Source organism: Zingiber officinale, chromosome 2B, assembly GCF_018446385.1.
Source record: "Zingiber officinale cultivar Zhangliang chromosome 2B, Zo_v1.1, whole genome shotgun sequence".
NCBI classification, from domain to species: domain Eukaryota; kingdom Viridiplantae; phylum Streptophyta; class Magnoliopsida; order Zingiberales; family Zingiberaceae; genus Zingiber; species Zingiber officinale.
This window is the reverse complement of record NC_055989.1, coordinates 130,373,487-130,397,537: the sequence shown is the minus strand read 5'-3', so window position 1 is coordinate 130,397,537 and position 24,051 is coordinate 130,373,487. Positions and strand designations below refer to the sequence as shown.

Below are 24,051 nucleotides of genomic sequence, written 5' to 3'. Positions count from 1 at the left end.
TTGTGATAATAGCGGTGCAGTTGCAAACTCGAAGGAACCACGAGCTCATAAGGCAAGTAAACATATAGAGCGCAAGTACCACCTGATACGAGACATCGTCAAGCGAGGAGAATTTGTCGTCGCTAAGATCGCATCGGAAGATAACCTGCAGATCTTTTCACAAAGGCCCTTCCACGAAAGCTTTGATCGGCGTGTGGAGGGGATGGGAATCGATGTAAGGCAACAGATATGGCGGCTTAGTCTTTAGTATAAGTGGGAGATTGTTAGAGTGTATACTAAAAGCCTAGCTTTTGTAAACATTTATTTGTTGAAATAAAAGAATCACATTAATCAATATCTCATTTATTTGTTAAATGTAAATTGTTCAATTAATTTGCATAGTAGATAACATGGAGTGTGGTGTCACACTGAAGATCATGTTGTCAGTTCTCTATAAATTATAAACAATTGCTCATACTAAGATAGAAAAGAACAAACTATCAGTATAGTCGTAGTGTAATTAAGTATTAGTTTATCTTGACTAATAAATTACACTGATACACTTTAAGTGTATTGAGTAGGATCATTTAGGAAAGTTCTTTTTGTACTGACTTAGTAAAAGAACTAAACCTTAGTTATTATGGAAGTGTGTACTCTTAATCCTAATATAATAACAAGCACATATATTTAATATTTATTTCTTTGATTTATCAAAGGGTGAGGTTTAGCTCGATAAATCAATATGCCCGATAAGTTGGGAAATGATATTATTTATAGTGTGTGTTGTTGATTATAGAAGGAATTTGTGTCCTAGTTATCTAGGTTAAGAATGTCCCCAAGAGGAGCTCATAAGGATTGCCATGTTAAATCCTGCAGGTGGACCTAGTCCGACATGACAATAAAGTTGAGTGGTACTACTCTTGGAGCTAGATATTAATTAAGTGAGTTGTCAGTAATTTACTTAATTAGTGGGCATTCGTAATCTTAAACACAGGGAGATTAACACACTCATGATAATAAGGAGTCCATAATGTAATTTGGGATTGATGCGGTAGTGCGGTAATAACTCTTTAGTGGAATGAGTTGTTATTGATGAGCTTGAGTTGTGTGTTCGGGGCGAACACGAGATACTCAAGCTCATCGGAAGGCCAAAACCAATTTCTTCTCTAGGTCCCTGTCGTAGTCTCATTATAGCTTCAAGTCCATCCAAATGTGAGACTCTTCTTGGTGTCCAAGAAGGGGGCCGGACCATTGCTTGGTGACCAAGCAATGGCCGACCACATCCTCTTATAAGGGTCGGCCCTATAGCTTGGTGACCAAGCTTGTAGGGGCCGGCTAATATTAATTCAAATAGGAGGGGTGTTTTGAATTTTTAAAATCTTCTCTTTGTAGAAAACTATAAGTTTTAAAAGAGAGTTTTAATTTTTTAAAACTTTCCTAATTTGAATTGGCCACATGTTTTAATAGAGAGTTTTAAAAGTTTTAAAACTTTCCTTTTTTTAACCATCCTCATGATTTAGAAAAAAGGGGAGATAAGTTTTAAAATAAAATTTTCTATTATCATGTTAAAAAAGAAAATTTTATAAGAGAGTTTTTAAATTTAAAACATAGTTTTAATTTTTAGAAACTTTCTTTTTTTAACTCCTACTTTAGGAAAGAGAGCTTGTAAAATTTTATAAGAGTTTTTTCTCTTGTGAATTTTATAAAAAAATTATATTCTTTCCTAAAACATGGTGGAATATCACCTTGCTTGGTGCCCAAGCAAGGGGCCTACCAAGGTTAATCCTAAACCAAGAGGATTGATCTCAACCATTGATTGATGATTGATTCAATCAAGAGGAAAGAAAAGGAAAATAAAAAGGGAAAAGGAAAATTATTAAAATCTTTCCTTATTTGCCTTGGGCAAGTGATATAAAAGAAGGGGTAAGGGGGCTTCATGAGACACAACTCTTATTCTTGCATGGAGATCTCTTGGTGGCCGGCCCTCTCCCTTCTCTTCTCTCCATTTGCTCTCTTTTCTATTGAGGTGGTGGTGGCCGAATATTGCAAGGAGGAGAAACTATCTTTTGGGTTGTGTTCATCTTGGAGGATCGTCACCCACACGACGTCCAAGGCGAGGCGAGGAATACGGCAGAAGATCTCGAGGTCATTAGCATACAAAGAGAAGGTATAATTAGCAATTGTTTTCCGCATCATGCTAGTTTTTCTCTTTGTAAGAATTCTAAATACAAGAGGCAATTAGATCTAGTTTTTCGAAATAGTTTTTCGAGTTTGTGTTTTCTTCTTTTTCGAACTTGTGTTTCGATTGTTCCTTTTGGTTAACCTAGAGTTATTTAAGGAAATAAATATTAGCTTTCCTTAAAAGGCTTTGCCTAGGCGGTGGTGGTTGCTCCCATATCCAAGAAGGCCATGTGCCTCGTCATGCAGTCCTGGAAGCCAATTTTGGAAATTAATATATATGGAATTAATAACCTAGGTAGATTTGAATCAATAGTGTTAAGTTCCGCTTGCGATTCAAATTCAAACTATTAAGATCGTATAGTTAACTTTGGAATCAATGATGTTAAGTTCCGTCTGCGATTCCTAATTTAACTTCTAAAGAACACAATAGGTTATTTAAGAAAAGGTTCGACACTTGTAAAAAAAATTTTATACAGTGGAACCGGTACGTTTTCCTAGGATTAACCAACACTTTTCCATTTTATCAAGTCTTGACCTCAAGACTTGATTTTCTTTCCATAAATCCTTAGTTTTTGATTTTTCATTAAGTCCATGAGCATTTCTATTTCTAGGCTTATAACTAAAATCCTTAGAGTTATTGCCTAAATTCTTATCTACCTTCCTAACTTCTATGTGTGATAGTTTTAGCATGAAGAACTGATACGATTTCCTTGAAGTTATCACATGCTTCCCATGATTATGATAAATAGCATTAAATGATATAAATTAGAACCAGCATGCTTTTTACCATTATTTCTAAAAAGGTAGGCTCAATAAATGACACCTTTCGCTTTACCTTGGAGGCTCCCCCTTGACTTGTGCTTCCTTCTTTAGCCTTGACCGCTTTCTTCCCCTTGGGACATTGACTTCTATAATGTCCCTTTTGGTTGCACAAGAAGCACACAATGTGCTCCTTGCTCTTCTTTGTTGAGGGAGCGGTCTCCTTGGGCTTCTCCTTGCCCTGTTGGTGCCACTTGGTCCTTCTTCTTGGCCAATTTAGGGCACTTACTCTTGTAATACCCATGTTCCCTACACTCAAAACATATAATATGATTTTTATTTTTAATTGACACATTTATACCTTCATGTGTAGGGGTGACTTCCTCTCCTTTTGATTTCGATGTAGAGGCTTTCTCTTGATCCGAACTTGATACTCCTCCATTACATTTGACTTGACTTGTGGAGGTGGAAGCTTCTTCATCCTCTTCTTCTCTTGACCCAGATGTGAAGACTTCTTCTTGCTCCGGTGTCAATAATCTACACTCCCCCTCAATCCTAGAGGTGGAGGCTTCTTCATTCTCATCTTGTACATGGAACAAATAGTATGCTCCCTCTTTGCTCTTTTCATTGTACTTCTTTGAAGATGAGGCTTGTAACGCCCGAAAATTCTCAAACTTGCATTATAATTATTCTATGATTTTTCTGGAATTTTTAGATATTTTTCCGGAATTTTTCGAGTAGCAAAAACAATTAGAAGAATAAAAAGGCTTAAGCGGGAATCGAACCCGGAACCTCTCTGGTCCGCTAAACCTTTAGTTAGCCTTAGTAACCGGTGAACCCAGCAGGGCCGTGCTGAAAGAAAGAGGAACCAATTATATTTATATTAGAGTTGGGTTCAATAATCCACTTAATATAAATTAAGAACTTAAGTTGAGTTTGGTTTAATTTGGTTCGGCAGACCTCTCCTCACAAAACCTCACGCCACTTTCTTTCTCCAAACCCTCACGCCACTTTCTTTCTCCAAACCCTCACGCCGAACACCTCTCTTCTCTTCCTCCTTGGTCACTTTCCGGCGACGATTTCAGCACAAGGACGTTCCCCTCCGCGAGTAGAACACGTGGACGCGAGCGAATCGTCGAGAAGTCGTCTCCACCGGAATTTCTAGCGATTAGATTTGTAAGAAATCTAGCACACAAGGTAAGAAACCCCTCACCTGCAGTATAATAACTTCCGTTTGAGATTTTATGCTTTAGTTAGGATGTATGCAGATTTTTACCGATATCTAGAGTGTATTTAACTCTCTTCGCAGATTAGGGATTTAGTTGAGCACCTTTAGATGGGTCGGGTATGTTTTCCCTCTTTAGATAGGAGGTTAGACGTTGTCGGGTGCCTAGAGGTGGTCTCTCTAATAGGGAGAAGAGTTAGAGCATCCCAGGTGCTCGATTGAATGTCTAGCTCAGTAATAGACAGTTTAAATAACTTATTAAATGCACTAGAAGCATTTAAAACAGCAAATTAGTTTACTTCAACTTATGTAGGACTACAGTCCAATGAGTGGGCTCCCACAGTCGCCTCTAGGTTCAGACAACCTAGTTCTAGGTTCAGATAACCTAGATTCAGCAAAATCAGCATATAGCATTCAGTATTTTACTTTCAGCAGTGGCACTGTACTGGATTAGATATCCACTGGGCTGGACTCCCATAGTCGTCCCTAGGTTTAGCTAACCTAGTAAACCCTACTAGATTCGGAACTTGCAATCCCGGGTTTAGATAGGGATGCGCGCACAGCAAGTACAGTTGTCAGGGCCCCTCAGCAGCATGTTTAGTATTTTCACTTATTATGATATATAGCTTTTCAAATTCACAACAGTTAGGTGAATATCAGTTTAGCTTTAGTATCAGCTCAGTTAATTTGACTCAGTACATGATCAGCTTAGTTCAGTATTCATGTTAAATTTCTGTATTCATGTTCAGTTTCAGTATGCATGTTCAGCTAGTAGTACTATGCCATGATCAGTTTGAATATACATGATTGAATGTCATGCCATGTTCAGTACAGTTTTTAAATAGCATGTTTTAAAAACATATCGGCATCGTATGCATGTTTTTGTGAGGTAGATGGTTTCTTACTAAGCTTTTTAGCTTACAGATATTACTTTTCTTATACTGCAGATACAGGTAAAAGAAAAGTGGACCAGTAGCGGAGGCTGGAGGGCAATGCTATCAGGATGTGTGTGGGCAGGAGTTGGAATAAAGATCTTAGGGATCTAAAAAGTTTTACTTCAGTATTAGTACTTAGTGGTTTCAGTTATTACTATTCAGTTTTTGATTTGTTAAGTGTTATGAAATAGTAAACCATGCACTATGTAGTATGCCAGGTTTAGAATATTAGTAGTTTCATATTAGTGTGATTTGCATCAATTTAGAGTCGTTGCAGGTGGTTTTGGCACGACAGAGTGTCGAAATCAGCATCTCTGATTTCGTAATCAGGAAATCAGATGCTGGATCGGTCTGCCGACCGATCCAGTAGTGTACCAGGCTTCTGGATCGGTCCGTCGACCGATCCAGACAGATACAGTGTTCCACTGTATCCTCCTGGATCGGTCAGCCGACCGATCCAGCACGATACAGTAGCGTCCCAGGAGATTTCAGGTGCCTGGATCGGTCAGCCGACCGATCCACACCTGGATCGGTCTGCCGACCGATCCAGTTGGGAGCAGAATGTCCATAACTTCGATCGATCTGCGGATCGATCGGCAGGTCTGTAGTTAGTTGGGAAGTTTAGTTTTTAGTCCCTAGCTCAGTTGGGATGTTCAATTTCCCCTCCTTAGCATATGTACACCAGCAAAGAAGGTCTTTAGACCTTTCTTATCAGTTGTATCCGTCATTAGTAGAGTAAAATTTTAATTAGCCCAGCTTTCCGCACAGTATAGTTAGCATAATTGTAGCGACCGGCCTTACAGCCAGTACCCAGAAGGTGGGTCGTTACAAGGCTTCTTGGACTTCTTCTTCTTCGGAGGTTGAGCATCTCTCAACTTCGGAGTCCTCTTGATTTTGATCCAACAAATCACCCTCTTTGGATTCTTCGTGATTTGGTACAGTGGAGGGGATCTCATGAATCTTAGCCAATTTGCTCCATAGCTCTTTGGCATCTTCAAAATCTCCAATTTGCTCCAAAATGTTACTCGGCAATAAATTGACCAAAAGCTTGGTCACTTTGTCATTGGCCTCACATCTTTGGATTTGTTCTTGGGTCCACTTGCTCCTCTTGAGAATTTTGCCCTTGGAATTTGTTGGAGCTTCGAATCCTTCCATTAGAGCAAACCATTGCTCTATCTCCATCATCAAGAAGTTTTCGATTCTTGATCTCCAAGAATCGAAGCTTGTCATTGTAAATGGTGGAGGCACCCTCGTATCGAATCCAAGTCCATCTTGGAATTCCATTTGAAATTGAGCCTTTTGATGAAGTCTTCGACTTGTAGAATTGCTTCACCTTCTTCACCCTCTAGCTTGTTGACCCTTCCGGCGATGATTCTGTTGGATCGAGACGCGCTAGAGGGGGGGGGGGTGAATAGCGCTCGTGGCTAAAATCCTTCAATTATCGGAATCGTAAAATCTATCGGAGAAGTAACGCAGCGGAAAGTAAACAAACACACAGAAAGACAAGAGAATTTACTTCGTTCGGAGCCTGTGACGCTAATAGCTCGACAAGAGTACAAGTATAACAGTTAAGTACAATAAAAAAATACAATTATACCGACGACAATATCGTAATCTGAAGATTTCGGAGCTCCGGGTCGTCGGTGTCTCGTAGCAGCACTTCGGGATCGTCTCGTGAGCAGCTTGTAGCAGAAAGATCGCTTAGAAGTTGTTGAAGAGAGCTGCTGGTCGAAACCCCTTATAAAGGGTGTTCAAGGCGCTTTCACTGCTCACCAAGGCGCCTTGAACACCAAGTCACCGGGAGATGAGGAGCGAACCGGTCGAATCTTATCATGCACTCTGGCGCCCATCGTTTCACTGCTCATCCGCTCTGCGCCACCGCTCATCAAGGCGCCAGCCTCCAGCCTTCCAGCTCAGATCCGAGGCGCCTAAGCTCCATGGAGGCGCCGACATCGCTCATCCGAGGTTTTGTTGTTCTTGCACCGCAAGATACGCTAGTCCCAAACACTACCGCAGCACAAAGTTTAGCACATAATATAATAAATATTATAAATGAAGTATTTAATGGCCTCCCGATCGAGTCGACTTCGTGTTTCTAACCGGAACCCTAGGGTCGACCCGACTATTGTTGTTCTCTACGGGAACGCGGCCCTCACCTACCCACTCTGTGAGATATTCGCTGCGATCCTCCGGATCGACGGACTTTTGCTCAAGACTGACGCTTCCTGACCGGACATCCGCTTCCCAGTCAGCACTTTCACGACACTGTGACTTTTCAGAGTTACCACCCCCTAGGACTTTGCCTGAAGCCATCGACCTGCCAAGACTTTCCGCATAGGGTTACCACCCCCTATGACCTAGGGTTACCACCCCCTAGGGTTTTCACCTGCCTAACCGTAGTTAGGACTTTTGCCTAAGTATCACTTAGGACTTTCCTGCAAGCTCCATGAACTTTGTTAGATAACACCACCACTTAACTTTGAGCCCTTTGCCATAATCAAAACTCAGGTTCGATCATCTGGTGCTCACTGCACCAACAATCTCCCCCTTTTTGATTATGGCAATCTTGGTTCAAAGTTAAGTAAAACATAACATTTAAAAGGAATAAATAATGAAAGTTAACCAGAAGCATCAATGCATAAATAAAATTTAAAGTTTATGCTCCCCCTTTCATTCTTGATTTCTTAACTTTGACTTTTCTCTCCCCCTTTGACATAAATCAAAAAGAATTAAGAAAAGAGAAATAGTCTAGTTAATTTAAGCTCCCCCTAAAGGGTAGCATAGTTAAGTACTCAGACTTAAAAAAAATTTAGGTGAAGTACTTAGCTCAATTCATAAGGTGTTTGAAAAGAATTGTTGCATAGATAATTTAAATTTTAAGTTAATGCCTTAATAACTTCTTTGAGTTTAGGTGTCCAAGCATGAGTCAAATTAAATTATTTAACTTGATTGGGTATCAGAGCCCTAAAGGAATTTGTTTAGCCTTAAAGTACTAGCATGACTCTGTTCATTCCCCCTTAATTAATGCCAAATTAAATTCTTAGGGTCTTAGAGTACAAGCATAAGAAGAACTTTATATTATCCTAATTCCAGCTCATCCATTCTAGATTATCAAACATGTGCAGCTTATGAATGAGTTTGAGATGAGATTATTTGAAAATATTGAAAATTTAAGTTCCAAATGAGAAAATGCTAAACTTTTGAGAATTTATTGAAAATTAATTAGAGTTAACTTTAGCAATCAGAATTTGATAATTAAATATTTTTAAATCCTTTTAAATTAATATTTTGACAGTAATTGAATTAATTTTAAAAGATTTTGAAAAGAATTTTCAAAAGATTTTTGAAATGAATTTTCAAAGGATTTTAAATAAGTTTTTCAAAGATTTTTCAAATCATTTTTAAATAAGTTTTTCAAAGGATTTTGAAATTAAGTTTAAAATGATTTTTTATTTAAATAAATTTTTCAAATAATTTTTAAATAAGTTTTTCAAAGATTTTTCAAAGGATTTTGAAATTAAGTTTAAAATGATTTTTTATTTAAATAAATTTTTCAAATAATTTTTAAATAAGTTTTTCAAAGATTTTTCAAATCATTTTTAAATAAGTTTTTCAAAGATTTTTGAAATGTTTTTTAAATAATTTTGAAATTAATTTTCAAAAGATTTTAATTAATAATTTTTAATTAAGTTTTTTCAAATAGTTTTGAAATTAAGTTTTAAAATAGTTTTGAAATTAAGTTTTTTAAAATAGTTTTGAAATTAAGTTTTTAAATAGTTTTGAAATTAAGTTTTAAAATTGTTTTGAAATTAAGTTTTTTAAAATAGTTTTGAAATTAAGTTTTAAAATTGTTTTGAAATTAAGTTTTTTAAAATAGTTTTGAAATTAAGTTTGAATTAACTTGATTTAAGTTAATTTTAGTTTTAATTTCTTAGTCATCTCACCCGATCTAAATTTTCAATCAGGTAATCCTATAATTGTGGTGAGATGAATTGTGGTTCAGTTTAAGGGGTTGGTTTAACTTTGTGTTAGATTCAGGTTTAGCTTTGGGTTCAACAAGTAAGCATTCTTTGGATAAACTTCTGGGCTATGGTGAGTCACAAGGAACTCATTAAAGTAACCATGCCTTCGAGGTTTTCCAAATAGTCCTACCCATTGAACTTAATACTAAAACTTGGTCTAACTAGTTATGATCCATTTAAGGGTAGCTTCGGTCAGTTCCACTTGGCCAAATGCACCAGGTCGAAGCCATATCTTCCTAGACATGCGATGCCCAAGCTTCCCTAACGTACTATCATCCAAAAACTTCACCAGTACTGTTAGTAGAGTTAAACCTAGCCCTTTTTATCTAACCTTAATTACCCTGCCGGGTAGTCTACTCTTGTTTACCCATTTCGGGTAGATTAAGTTGGGTTACCCAGTCGGGTAATTTAGTTGGGGGTGCCAGCTATTCTGGATCCTCCTTCTATTGAATTTTAAATTTCAAATTTTGAATTTAATTTTGAATTTGAATTTGAATTTTAATTTAATTTCGAATTTTGAATTTGTAATTTGAATTTTGAATTTTAATTTAATTTCGAATTTTAATTTTTGAATTTTAATTTAATTGTGAATTTTAGATTTATGGATTTTTGAATTTAATTTATTAAAATTGTTTTCCTTCTTGCTCCCCTTGGATCATAGCCTCGATATGGTCTATCGAGGTAGTGGACCTGATCCTTGGGGACCCAATTTAAATTTTTACTTTTGAATTACTTTTGAATTTCCTACTCTCCCCCTTTGCCATTTATCAAAAAAAATAAGCCAGTTTTCAATTTTTCTCAAAAAACAAGATTAGTGCTAAGTTAAAAAATAAATCTTCACCTAAAATTTTGAAGACACTGAGTTAAAGTTTTGCAAAACTATCTGAAAGGTAACTTAGCTTAAAAAAAATTTGAAAAAGTTGGCTAAGTTTGAAAAAAAGCTGAAAGTTGCTATAAGAATCATTTAGCTAAGCCTTTTGTAAACATTGAACTTTGAAGAATGTAGCTTAAGTGAAAGAGACTTAGCTTAATTTTGAATACAAAACCTTGTTAATTTTTAAGTTGAAGAGAGAGAGTAGCTAGAATCTTAATTTAGGTAATTTATTCAGTTGGGCCTTAAGTCCAAACATGAGTCAAGTAAAATGGTGTTGATTAGGAAGAAGTCTACGTAAGTCAACCTCCAGGGTTTGAAGACATAGACTACCCTAATCACGTTTTTAAATTAAAAAAGGCACTATATGGACTAAAACAAGCCCCTAGAGCATGGTATGAAAGATTATCTAATCACTTAATATCCAAAGAATTTAACCAAGGACAAATCGATCCTACTTTGTTCGTAAAAACTATAGGTAAAGACATTTTTATAGCCCAAATCTATGTTGATGACATAATTTTTGGCTCAACTAACTCAAAATTTCTAAAAGAATTTATTAAGTTAATGGAAAGTGAATTTGAAATGAGCATGGTTGGAGAACTCAATTTTTTCTTAGGTTTACAAATAAAACAAACCAAAGATGGAATCTACATATATCAAACTAAATATGCTAAAGAGTTAATTAAAAAATTCAGCATGGAAAATTCTAAAATTATAAATACACCAATGGCAACCAACATAAACATTGATTCTGACCCCGAAGGGAAACCTGTAGACCCAAAATACTATAGGAGTGCCATAGGTAGTCTATTGTATCTAACTGCAAGTCGACCTGACATACTGTTTGCAGTAGGTATGTGTGCTAGATACCAATCATGTGCAAAAGAGTCACACCTAACATATGTTAAAAGAATACTTAGGTATATTAAAGGAACTCTAAATGTAGGACTTTCGTACCCAAGAACTTGCACCTTTGACCTTTATGGCTATTCTCATTCAAACTATGCCGAGTGCAAATTAGATAGAAAAAGTACAAGTGAAGGATGTCAATTGCTAGGTTCGTCTTTAGTTAGTTGGTCAAGCATAAAGCAACATTGTGTTGCTCATCTCAATGAATATATAGCTCTAGGAGAATGTGCATCTCAATTGTTATGAATGATGCACACACAAAGACTATCAACTAGACTATAAAATACTAAAATCTTTATTGATAACATTAGCTCAATAAAAAATCCTATACACCACTCTAGGACCAAACACATAAAGGTAAAACACCATTTTATCATGTAGCTAAAGGAGAAATTGCACTCAACCATGTTGAGTCCAAATCAAACTTAGCTGACATCTTCACAAAACCCTTACCTGAACTTAAGTTCAGTGGACTAAGAAGGCAAATAGGAATGTGCTGGGTAGAGTAGACATCTTACCATAATTATTTTTTTTCAAATTTTAGGAAAAACAGTTTTCAAAATTCCAATTTCTTAGAATTTTCAACATTTGGATTTAGCCTAAGTTTTCTAGAAATCATGTTCCCCTAGAATTAAGCCAGAGCATCTCACAAACACCTAGGTTTACCTTGATTGTGATTGACACACATAGAACGGCGTGAGATCATGCAGGAATGCACGGACTCGAAATACTTTGCTGCCGTGCATCCCAAATATGAGTGCAGGCGTTAAATATACAATAAACATTAATCAAGTTAAGTTCTCCGGCTCTAGTCGAATCTACACGGATCGAAATAACTCGACTTGACTAGCAGTGAAAGCTATTGTCTTATGAACCCAATCGACCAAGTAACTTCAAAGTTAGGCGGTTAAGGATACCGATCTTTTAGTTAAGAATATTACTGTTTCATACGCTGGCTACGATACGATTGTTGGATCGAAGGCCTTTAGAGGGTGAATAAGCGCTGCGTGGCTAAAATCGTTCGATTGTCCAGATAAATCTCGGAGAAATAGCAGCGGAAAGTAACGGAAACACGAAAGAGCAGAGAATTTACTTCGTTCGAACTGTGACGACTCTACTAAAGCGCGATCATGATCGCTTTTAAAATGAGCAAAAAACTTTTTTAGGGCAGCGCTCATCAATCGGTTTAAAATTAAACTAACCGATTAAATCGAAACTACATAAATAAAAAATTTTTGAATTGACTAAAATTTTTAAAAAACTGAACTTTTAAATTTAGTCAGTTATAATTCGATTTAATTGAACTTCTGCTCGCCCTTATCTGGAAGGATGCAGCGGCACAGTATAAAGGGAAACTTATGAGCACCGCGATTTCAGTGGGGGAACAAATTCTGTACGGATGGCGGGCGAAGGTGATACAGGTTAGCTAGTAGCTACCGTACTGTGGTGCTTTTGGGAGGACTTCTAGAAATCTTTAATGACCGGTGAGACTGCCGTAGATCATATTAAAAAATAATCAGATTTAAATAAAGTTAAAACGAAATAGAACTAATTATATAAAAATAAATTTATTAAATTGATGGTTAAATTAAAATTTTGGTAAAGTTGGATAAAGACAACCTTACAATGGTTAAAATTACACGATGAATTGTTTGGAGAGTTTTTTTTTTAAGTGTTCCAAATCTTTGGAGTCATTTTGTGAGAATAAGTAAAATTTGTAAGGTGGGAGTGAAAATTTCCCAAATGATGATAAATTATTTAAACCTCGACAGGGGTATAAGCAGAAGGAGATCCTCGACGGAGGCGGCGGTCGCCGGCGATCTATCTACGGCTACCACCACTGAGTCCTTTCACTCGCACGAAATTTTCTTCTTCTAATAATAGCCCCTTCTCTCTGATGTGCAGCAACGCCTCCTCCGTCCTCCCCAGTCTTCTTTTCGCCTCCCCGAACAGTCCCCTCGTTCCGCACTTCAATCCGTCTCCTAGTTGCCGAGATACGCGGAGAAGCATCGCGAGAAAGTCTGCGTGCATATCCCCACGGGGAGTTAGGTTCTACAGCGGCAGACCATTGTCCATCCCCTCAATTTCCGGCTTCCATCATGGTTTCCTCCAAAAATCGTCTTTCAGTGAGAAAAACCGGGTTTGGGACCTAGAGGAGACGCTTGAAAACAGGGCGGGAGGTTTTTTCCAAAACGGTGAATCTATGCCACTAGCAGGGTGTGCCTGCCCGTCAATTGCGGCTGATTTGAAGACTCATGCTAGCGTCGCTGAGATGGCTGCTTCTACTGATACGGATGAGGAGACATCCTCGTTACTAAATTTTCGCAGCATTTTGGACAGGATTGGCAAATTTGAGGTGACCTTGGAGTGTGAGGAAGATAAGAGTTTTAGTCGGTTTAGGTCAGCGAGACTGTTTCAGCACTATTCCAAGTTGGTAGGTGGAATGAGTGAAAGTAACTACTGTAAGCTTCGACGTAGACAAATACAGATAGAATCTGAAGCTTGGGAGCAGGCTACGAAGGAATACAAGGAAATGCTAAAGGATATGTGTGACCGGAAGTTGGCCCCAAATTTGCCATTTATGAAGTCCTTGTTATTAGGTTGGTTTGAACCACTGAGAGATCGCATTGCCAGAGAGCAGGAGAAATGCAGGGAAAAAGGCAATAGAGCATCCCACGCTCCTTACTTCAATCAGCTTCCTGCAGATAAAATGGCTGTAATCACTATGCACAAGATGATTAGTCTTCTAATGTCAAGCAGTGAAAGCAGATGTGTTCCAGTGGTTCAGGCTGCATGCAAAATTGGTGATGCCATCGAGCATGAAGTAAGAATGTTGCTTTATTGTTATACTATAATTTTGTCCTTTCTAGTTTATAGTTAAATCTGTGAGGCTCTACAATCCTATAACTTCTCTTATATAATATAATGATCTTTTTATAATTGGAATAGTTAAATGATTAACAGAAGGCTGCCCTCACTTTACTCTTCTATAACCAAAGCACATTTGCAATTAACATTCTCTTGGATTATCATAATTCACAAGTCACAACCAAAAATTTTCTTGTTTGTTGTACGGGGACGATCATGTTTCTTGTAAATATGGATTATTCCCATTTATGGTGATTGGATCAGTGACTATAACAAGTTAAATAAAATTTGTCATTGAGAAGAAAAAAAAATGCTATGGAGCTGAAGGAATATAAATTCTATTTTCACATTTTGCAACGATGGGCCTCATCATGATTACATCACTTGAGCTGAATAATCAGAATTTGTTTCACTGCTAGATAAACATATTAATGCTCATGACAATACACTTCCATAGCATGCTAAAGAATTGGTGATTCTAGTTTAAGTTGATTTTATGATAGAACCATATGTAGTTCAAATTATTAGAGTGGGAATATGGTGACTTTTGAGTCACTAATTATGATCAATTATAACAATGAACAAGTCAATAAAGAATTATTATCAGATGGAGAATCATTGATCTAATTGTAAAAATAACCTATACGTCGATCGTGTGAGAATTTACATACTTATATAGCACAACAAATTCAAAATTTATTATTTGCTTTTTTATTTTGATAATTGATGCAGTGAGCAGCTGAATTACTGCTACCTTGATTGTTGGTGGTGATGGAGAATGTTTTCAAGGGTGAAGCACATTCTTACTATCATCCCACAAACAGCTGAATTTACTACTCTCTTTAATTTATCCCCAATTATAGTAAGCACAATTTTATTATCACCCCACAAGCTTGTAAGTTGAAGGCTATGCATGTAGGGGAATTGAGGGTTGGATGATGTAATATTATGCATCGGCGTAGGTTTAGGAAGAGCTACGGAAAGAGAATCATTTAATTATAATTATATACGCACACATGTTATATGTAAACTTTTAATAAAGAGCTTAAGCAATAGAGGGGAACATTTCCTTGAACCACTTCAAATGACTCCTGTGACATATATTGCTACTTTCCCATTGTAGTTCTGTATGAGCTTTCTAGTGTTTGATATTTTCAAATGCATAGTCTTGAGATAAGTCTAGTGGATTCTCATTGTGATTTTTCTTTGTTTAATTTTTAAAAATGTTTCTCCCTATAATCATTAATTATAAAACTTATTTATTATTTCCTGTAAGCCATTTGTCCTTGATAGTAAGTGTATTTGGTTTCATCTCCTTCTATGAGATGCTGAAAGGTCGTCTGTTTGTTGTACAAAATTGAACTTGGTTCTGGAATTTGCCAACTCTATTTTATGTCATGACTCATGAGTACAATTCAACTCAATGATAATGCTACCTAGGATTCCCACCTGAAGTGTTTTAGTCTTGCCTTTGATTTTATGATGTCAAATCAGCTGTCATATGATAATAATACTTATATTGCAATAGCCAGTATCAACTGAACTTTTTTTAGCTAGTGTTCATGCAGAGAAATTAGTTTGTAAATATCTTGTTACCTGTAGTAATGGATTGAATTAGGGACAGATCAGCAGGAGCATTGGAAAAAGTAAGAAAAAGAGTATTAAGGTTAAGTCCGGATCCTCATGACTTCTAATGAGTCCTGACTATAATTCAACCTGACAATAGTGCCATTTAGGATTCTGACCTAAGTTTTAATGAGTTATTCATGCCTTTGATTGTATTATGTCAAATCATCTGTTATATGATGTTACCTAGGTCATGATATCCATTCTCCACTTAACTTTTTCTATCTAGTTTTCATCTTCAGAAATTTATATCATGTTGGTAACTATAATATGGATTGAACCAGGGGCGGATTCAGAGGATTCTTGAGAAAACTAAGAAAAAGAGTATCAAAGTTAAAAAAAGTGACGAAACAGGTGTTTCTGTAAATGAAGAGCAAGAATTAATTAGGAAAAAGGTTACAAATTTGATGAAAAGACAAAAACATCACATAGTAAGAAAGATGATTAAAGGACAAGATGATTCCAGACCATGGGGAAAAGATGCTCAGGCCAAGGTTTGTGTTTTTTTACAGATTATCATGACAATTATTATCTACCTTTATTGGTATTCAGAAAGTTTCTTTGTTAAAGGTTGGAAGCCGCTTGATTGAACTCTTAATAGAGACTGCATATATACAATCTCCTGTTAGTCAATCTGCTGCTGATCCTCCTGATTTACGTCCCGCATTCAGACACTATGTCAAAACTATAATAAAAGAAGAGAAGTGAGACTTGTTTATTGACCATGTTTAAAAGTTGTTTCCATTTTGTGTATGCTGATTAAATCTTATTGCATAGCAGAAACATTAGCAGGCGTTTTGGAGTCATTGAATGTGATCCATTAATTTATCATTGTTTAGATAGAACTGTGAGTTTTAATGTTTATGTTGTCATTACTTATGTTTCTTTCTTGTATCTTTTATACTTTACACTTCAAATAATCTCTGAACATGTTGCTTTTTAATAGGCAAGCCACATGATTATTCCTTACATGCCAATGTTGGTGCCCCCACTAAAATGGACTGGGTATGTAGACCTGAATTTGTAAATACTTTTGCTGAGTCGTGGTATCTTGTAGTAGCATTGCAGGGCAGATTTGGTTCATGCATAAATGCACTTTGTTTTGTACTTGCTGGGCTATTACCTTTAAAATATTCCACTATGAAAACATGCAAAGGATTCTCCAAATGTTTTCTATTGTTACTTTTGTCGGGCATTATTTTAATCCATTTTAATTAATAAAGTGTCAAACTACTTGTGTATATTGTCAGATATCGTTTATTGCCTTTCAATATGTACATTTTATCTCTAAGTCATTTTGACCTTAATAGATTTTGCTCCATTGGGTGAATTAATCCAATAATACAATTATATTCTCCTGTGGGTTAAACAATTTTTTAAGTTTATTGTACCACTTTGGATTAACTTCTTTGGTATAGAAGTTGGTGTGTCACTCCAATTTAGTCCTATACGGGAAATTGTTGACTAATGAGGGAGGTTGATAAGGCCTAGATGAGGGAACTACTGTTAACTTGACTTAAGTATTTTGAGAAAATGGTTGTGTCTACCAAGTTAATGAGCTATTTCTTTCTTTGGAAAGATTGTTATATTTGGTATTAAAGCAGGGCTACTCCTAGGTTTAATGAGGTGTTCCTATTGGAAATGGTTATCTAATGATGGTGGGGTCATCATTGGCCAGGCATCATCTCGTCTATGAGGAATTTGTCATGAGGATATTGAATGGAGGAGAATGTGACAGCTCAATTTAGTCCCACATAAGAAGCTATGCAGTAAGGAGAGAGCATGTCTTTTATGAGTGGATTATTGTCAATTAAGCTTAAGCATTTTGGATTTTTGTATCAGTGGTTGTTCCTAGCAAGATAATGGGTCAATTCTCTCACTTTGGTAGTTGCTACTATTGGACTTAGCCAAAGAGAGTTGAATTAATGCCAATTGAGGTTTGCATTGATTGGAAACATTCTATGGAGCCAGATGGTTATGAGCTCTTCACTAGACTCTAATACATAACACTTCTTTATTAACATTGTCATCAACTTTTTCAGTGATTTTTCAGATTGGTTACTGTGATCCTTCTGTTTGTCATTGATTGCTCAGATATGACAGAGGAGCGCATTTATTTCTTCCATCTTACGTTATGCGAACACATGGATCAAAAAAACAACGGGAGGCTGTTAAGAGGGCACCAAGGGAGCAGATGCAGACTATTTTTGAGGTTTGCTATTTCTACTTTTTATTACCAGAACACCAAATCCCAAAGACAGTTCAAAGAAATATTTATTTCTCTTTCAAGCTAATATTGTCATCATAACTTCAAATGTACATGTTGATTTTGCTTATTAGCTTAATTAGATCATGCCATCAACATACTATTATGCTATTCAGGCACTGGATACACTAGGCAATACCAGATGGAGGGTTAATAAAAAGGTGTTAAATATCATCAATACAATTTGGTCAAATGGAGGACGTCTTGGTGGTTTGGTTGATCGGGAGGATGTGAGTTGAAAAAATTGTACTATTTTTGATGTCTTAAGGTTTTTTAACTTACTAGGTTACGAAATCACTTCTTTTAACATATGCATCAGTTTACTTCAACCTATTCCATCATGATAATTCACTTTTCTTTTTAAATCCTTTTATATTTGCATTAAAGGTTCCTCTACCTGAGAAGCCTGATACAGAAGATGAAATTGAACTAAGGAAATGGAAGTGGAAATTGAAATCTGTGAAGAAGGAAAATAGTGAAAGACATTCCCATCGGTGTGATATGGAACTTAAACTTGCTGTAAGGATTTTCATTAACATGTGATTGTTTCATACTTTCACTGGTGCTATTGGATTTTTTATTCCTTTTGTAAAACCTTATGCATCTGGTTATCAACTGAGAGCAGGTTGCTAGAAAAATGAAAGAAGAGAAGGGATTTTATTATCCACACAACCTGGACTTCAGGGGCCGTGCATATCCCATGCATCCGTATCTAAATCATCTCGGTTCAGATATTTGTCGAGGAGTGTTGGAGTTCGCAGAGGGACGACCACTGGGGAAGTCTGGTTTACGCTGGTTAAAGATACATTTGGCAAATTTATATGCTAATGGCGTTGACAAGTTATCACATGATGCTCGAGTGGCATTCACCGAGAACCACTTGGAGGATATATTTGACTCTGCAGATAAACCTCTTGAAGGTAGGCGTTGGTGGTTAGGTGCTGAGGATCCCTTTCAATTGTTAGCAGTTTGTATCAATCTTGCTGAAGCATTGAGGAGTTCAACACCAGAAAATACAGTTTCACACATTCCTGTTCATCAGGCAAGTCTAGGCTCTTAAATTATTCTATATCACTTCTACTTCGGCATTTGAATTATACACCCAATCAGTTGCATGCTTCAAATAAATTTCAACATTATTGCATAACCCACTATAACTGGAATGTTTCAGAACTTCCAAGATATTAAATGAAAAAAAAATGAGTTATGGCCTGGTGATGGAGAGCAATCCATTTTTAGACTGACTTTGCAGAAGTTTAACCTTGGCATGAAAAACGAACTAAAACAACCAAAGATCAATGGAAGTGCTCAAATTTTATTGGATCGTAAAGATGCTTGGAATTAGAAGGGGAGTCTTGGCGCAACGGTAAAGTTGTTGCCATGTGACCAAAAGGTTACGGGTTCGAATCCTAGAAACAGCCTCTTGTAAAAAGCAGGGTAAGACTGCGTACAATGGATCCTTCTCCGGGACCCCGCTTGGCGGGAGCTTCGTGCACCGGGTTGCCCTTTTTTTTTTGTTTTTTTAAGATGCTTGGAATTCTAAAATTTTTGTGGAGAATTGGAAAATTTCCTTGGAACTCTAAAGTTGTGTGGTTCACAAAGACGTGTGTTTTGTTTCCACCATTTTCCATTTAGTAAGATACTTCAAAAATTCCAGGGAATAAAACTGCAGCCAACAGAGGACCAGTTAGACATAACTATAGGGCACTAACTATGGAATCTCACTGACTTCATCACCCTCTACCTGGAATTTGTTTTTTCTCATTTAAGAGAACTTACTTGGGAGGAGAATGGTAGGGCAAGAACCATGACATTTTGTTTTTCTTTCTTTGGTGCTCGTTTGATTTTCCGTGAGTGATCTCACTAATAGTGTCCTGAGATGGTTTTCCCTAGGGACTCACATGTGGAGGATGAGAAGATGAGAGAGCTGTTGTCAGCTGAGAGGAGAAGGTAGAATGGTGTTGGAGGGGAGGCCATGCCATCACAAGAAACATGCAGCCTCTTCCTAAGTGGATTAAAGAAACTCCAACAAATTAAGGACCAACATCAAGTTGAGAGGGATAATTTTGTATTGTAAAGTAATTATTGATAATGTTACATCCATAGTTACAAGAATTTGATTTAACACTAATAGTAGTATAAATTCGCATGCAGGACAAAAACCATAACACTAATATGTCAAACAACTAGATATTATTTAGAAGCAAGCATAGTTGATAATATCTTGCAGTGATACAGTTAGATCATTTCTTTAATTTTGTACGAAACCATTTCAAGAATTACAATCAAAATAGTGGAAAATGAAATTTATAATATAGTTTTATTTGGTTGGAATTAATCTCTTATCTAATGAATAAATTGATACGGGTGTCAATTCCAGTTGTAATGTTGTCAATTACAAAAATCAGTCTGATTCTTTTGAGCTGAATGAGCATTGCACTTCTAACCTGCAGGATGGATCGTGCAACGGTCTACAACACTATGCAGCTCTGGGGAAAGACAAGGTGCTATTTCCTTCTGCCACTTGGTTCCACTTCACTGTTTTAATCTGTAATTCTTGTCATACTGCAGCAGTGAGTGCTCAAATTACTAGGTCATGCTTATTATCATAATATTCATTAGAAAAGAGGACCCTAATTTGCTCAAGATTAATTTTCTTTGTTTCATGATTAAGCATGGTGGGTCCCTTAACTCTTTTTAATAATCCTACTGCTCTTTTTTTTTTTGGATAAAGGTAATAATCCCACTGCTCTTACATTTATGGTAAGTAGAATTTTCTAGCAAGGTACTTTGGCTAAGTCCCTTCAGACTGTTCCATTGACTCTCAATAAGTACCTTTGAGCTTCTAGGAATGTCAAAATGAAATATTTATTTATTTTTATTCGCATGACATAATTATAATCGTGTTAACCTTTATTGCATCTATCTGTATGGAGTGTGCACTAAATTCAGATTTGTACAATTGTATGAAATTTTAGCTCTTTCATTGGTATAAAACTGAATGTTGTATGTTTCTATGTTATGGCCTTCGGTAGAAAATGAACAAAACCAAATTAGCCATCTGAAGATGAGGAATAAGGTCTGTTGGAGCATGAAATAGTAGAAAAAAACAAAGGGTATGGTATTCTTGCTTGTCCTTGCTCAAACTAAAAAAAGGAATCAAACCAATGTTAATTTGTTTGATTTTGTCATATGGTGGTGTTATGACGGAGCATCAAATTGAATAGAATCAACCTTTGTTCAATTCTCGCTTCACAAACTCATCCAAGGCACAAAATTTATGGTGCCATAGCCCATTAAGGTTGTAGGTTCTGAATATGCTCTAATGATGATGAAATCCCAGTTGAAGTTGCATATGATATCATGTCATTAATATTCCAGTCATTCATGATTCATGCTGGGTTATTTTGCTTGCTTCAATTTGTGGTCTTTCAACATTTATTTATTATGCATTCATTTTTTTTTGGTTTAGGATATGCTCTTGTATAACATCTACTGTTTTTGTTTTTTTTAAAAAAAACTCTTATCTATTAAATTAACATTCTTTAAATACTTCTGAGATCTCCATATGTTTCAGTTTTTTATTGTTAGACTTTAGATTTAAATCTCACAAGATCTTGATACATAGCCATTCACAAAGCTGATAATACCTTCATTGATCTGTTCCAAGTAGTCCTGTTGTATTTGCACATTGAATTATTGCGCTTGCTAAAGTTTTAAGCTGTTGCATCATCAGTTGGGGGCCATTTCAGTGAACCTTGTTGCTGGAGATGAGCCTGCAGATGTATACTCCAGCATAGCTACTAGGTAAGCAGTAATTTTTATCAATTGTTATGATTATGAAATCGGTGCTAATAAATGTTGATCAGATAAGTACTTTCAAAGTCTTAGTGTCATTGCACTTTTCTTTTGTCTAGTTATATTCTTTTCTTTATGTCCATGTTTTTCACTTCATAAGCTATTTGAACAACATTAAGCTGCAGACATCCTAAGCCATTTCTATATCACAAGCATTTTTAAAACGCTAAATCTAGTTCTAGTCGCTTTTATCTTTTGCAATCAGTTGGTTTCTTTAAACTGACGTCTACGATGTGCCTTCTGAATGCAGGGTTCTCAATATCATGTGTAGAGATGCAGAGAAAGGCCCTTCCATCAACCCAAACGCTTTACATGCTAAACTACTAATTGATCAGGTTAACATTTTACTTCGTTTTTTGTATATGTGGATTAATTGAACCTATGATCCCCTTCCCTGCCTCAGCATTATTCCTGAAAGTTGATATCTGTTTCCAAAAAGGTGGACCGGAAGTTGGTGAAGCAGACTGTCATGACATCAGTTTATGGTGTCACATATATTGGGGCACGTGAGCAAATTAAGAGAAGATTGAAGGAACGGGACATGATGGCTGATGACACAGAATTATTCCGTGCATCTTGCTACGCTGCTAAAGTAAGTCACTAATATTTATTTATGGTTGAATAGTTGCTAGACTGAACTATTTTAAATGTTCAAACAGACCACACTGACTGCATTAGGGGAGATGTTTCAAGCTGCACGGGATATCATGACTTGGCTTGGTGACTGCGCTAAGGTGTGCTATTTACCAGATTGAATAATCTTATGGCTGCACGGGATATCGACTGTGGATGGAAAAGCAATGTTTTTCGAGTTCATTTATAGTCTTATAGCTATTAGATGCTGAGATTGATATATCACTTAAATTAGTTTATTTACTAGAAATGGTTGTCATAACATATGCTCTATAGTATATGCTTGAACTAATCGGCATTGGCAACAGGTGATTGCTTCAGAAAACCATCCAGTAAGGTGGACAACTCCTCTTGGTCTCCCGGTGGTTCAACCTTATCAGAAGTTGGGAAGCCATATGGTAAATCTTTTAAGCCTCTGTTTCTTTTCCTTTTTGTGAAATTTTCTATTTGTAGTTTGTAGTTTCTAGAAAATAAAATAAAGTTATTGAAAATTAAATTGGAAAAAATAAATATTTTTCACATCATTCACTTCTAATAAATTCAAATGTATTAAAAAATAATGTCTAATATTTGTTTCATTTCTCTTTTCAACTCTCTACATCTCTCCGTAGGTAAAAACTTCCCTCCAAGTGCTGACTTTGCGCAGGGAAACTGATAAGGTCACTTCTCCTAATCTGGGAATTTAAAGCCTCGTACTTTTATTTTTGTTGTATTGTTTTGATTCTTTCGGATGTATGAATTTATTATCTGTTTAATTTTACAGGTCATGGTTCGGCGTCAAAGAACAGCTTTCCCCCCAAACTTTGTGCACTCCCTCGACGGTTCCCATATGATGATGACTGCAGTTGCCTGCCAAAGAGCTGGGTTGAACTTTGCTGGTAAGCTACTTTTCAATTCTGGTCCAGTTAACACTAGTTATTCAGATGCATCGGCATCTTCTTTTCAGGTGTTCATGATTCGTATTGGACACATGCATGTGATGTGGATCAGATGAACCGGATTCTTCGAGAGAAATTCGTGGAACTCTACGAGAAACCTATACTAGAAAACGTAATATCTCATTTGCCTCTATATTCAACTAAAATGATCAACCTAGTAGAGTTCTAGAATATGAGCAAACGTCTTTATACTTGTTCCTTCAGAAAGCTTTTTATAGCCTAGTGTTGTTCTTAGCTCGGCTTTGTTTTGTCAAGTTCTTATCCATTTTCATACATTCATTTATTTCTCTCATCTGCTGTACATTTGCAGTTACTCGAAAGTTTTCAACAATCATTCCCAACACTAAGTTTCCCACCATTACCGGAACGGGGAGATTTCAACCTTAATGATGTTCTCGAGTCGCCATATTTTTTCAACTAATGTGACATTCTTAGTTATCCTTATTCCAATTCTTCTCAGTTTCCCCCTTCCACTTCGCCTTATTGTTTCTTTTGACAGCTTGTGTACATGCATCTTCGCCGTCAACATCTCAGGCAACTCTAGAGTTAGTATGCGAGATGCGAGTGCATCAGCATTGACAACCGAGATCCATGTTCAGCAGAAGATCGATCCAGAAGAAACAAGAGTTTGACGTGTGTAAATCGGTGAACCTCTTTGCAGTTTTGGCACAGCAAGTGAGAAATTGCGAGTTCTGTGTACATGTTATCGTTCTTGACCTTACCTGCCTGTCCTCGTTGGCCATGGAGGGGAACAAGAGGCAACGAACAAGACAGGGAAGCCGCCACCAAGAAACCAGATAGGAAACTGATGCGAATTTCACTCGCAGCATAGGTTTTTTGTATTAACTTCAAAAAAAAATTCTTGTTTTTCCATGAAACTTCTATATGAACAACTAAAGCTGTATGTGTACTTGTAATTAATGTTGAGTTGTAATATTTCATGGAGATGTCAGTAATTCAGTAAGATGTTTAGCTTAA

General features: G+C 36.5%; 1 protein-coding gene across 2 annotated transcripts; it reads left to right on the top strand.

Moving 5' to 3' along the window:
- Positions 1-12,659: 12,659 nt before the first annotated feature.
- On the top strand, positions 12,660-24,025 carry LOC122047197 (DNA-directed RNA polymerase 2, chloroplastic/mitochondrial-like). Of its 2 annotated transcripts, XM_042608312.1 has the most exons (20): positions 12,662-13,708; positions 15,663-15,872; positions 15,949-16,082; positions 16,159-16,225; positions 16,325-16,383; positions 17,473-17,590; positions 17,761-17,874; positions 18,032-18,163; positions 18,270-18,686; positions 20,098-20,148; positions 21,381-21,451; positions 21,753-21,837; positions 21,942-22,094; positions 22,162-22,236; positions 22,444-22,533; positions 22,747-22,794; positions 22,899-23,013; positions 23,082-23,185; positions 23,384-23,495; positions 23,573-24,025. In XM_042608312.1, the coding sequence occupies exons 1-19, from the start codon at positions 12,782-12,784 to the stop codon at positions 23,492-23,494; spliced, it is 3,081 nt and encodes a 1,026-aa protein (XP_042464246.1). In that variant the 5' UTR covers positions 12,662-12,781; the 3' UTR covers position 23,495; positions 23,573-24,025. The 2 variants fall into 2 exon arrangements, with proteins under 2 accessions (XP_042464248.1, XP_042464246.1); XM_042608314.1 differs by lacking the exon at positions 17,761-17,874 and having other exon boundaries at positions 12,660-13,708.
- Positions 24,026-24,051: the final 26 nt, after the last annotated feature.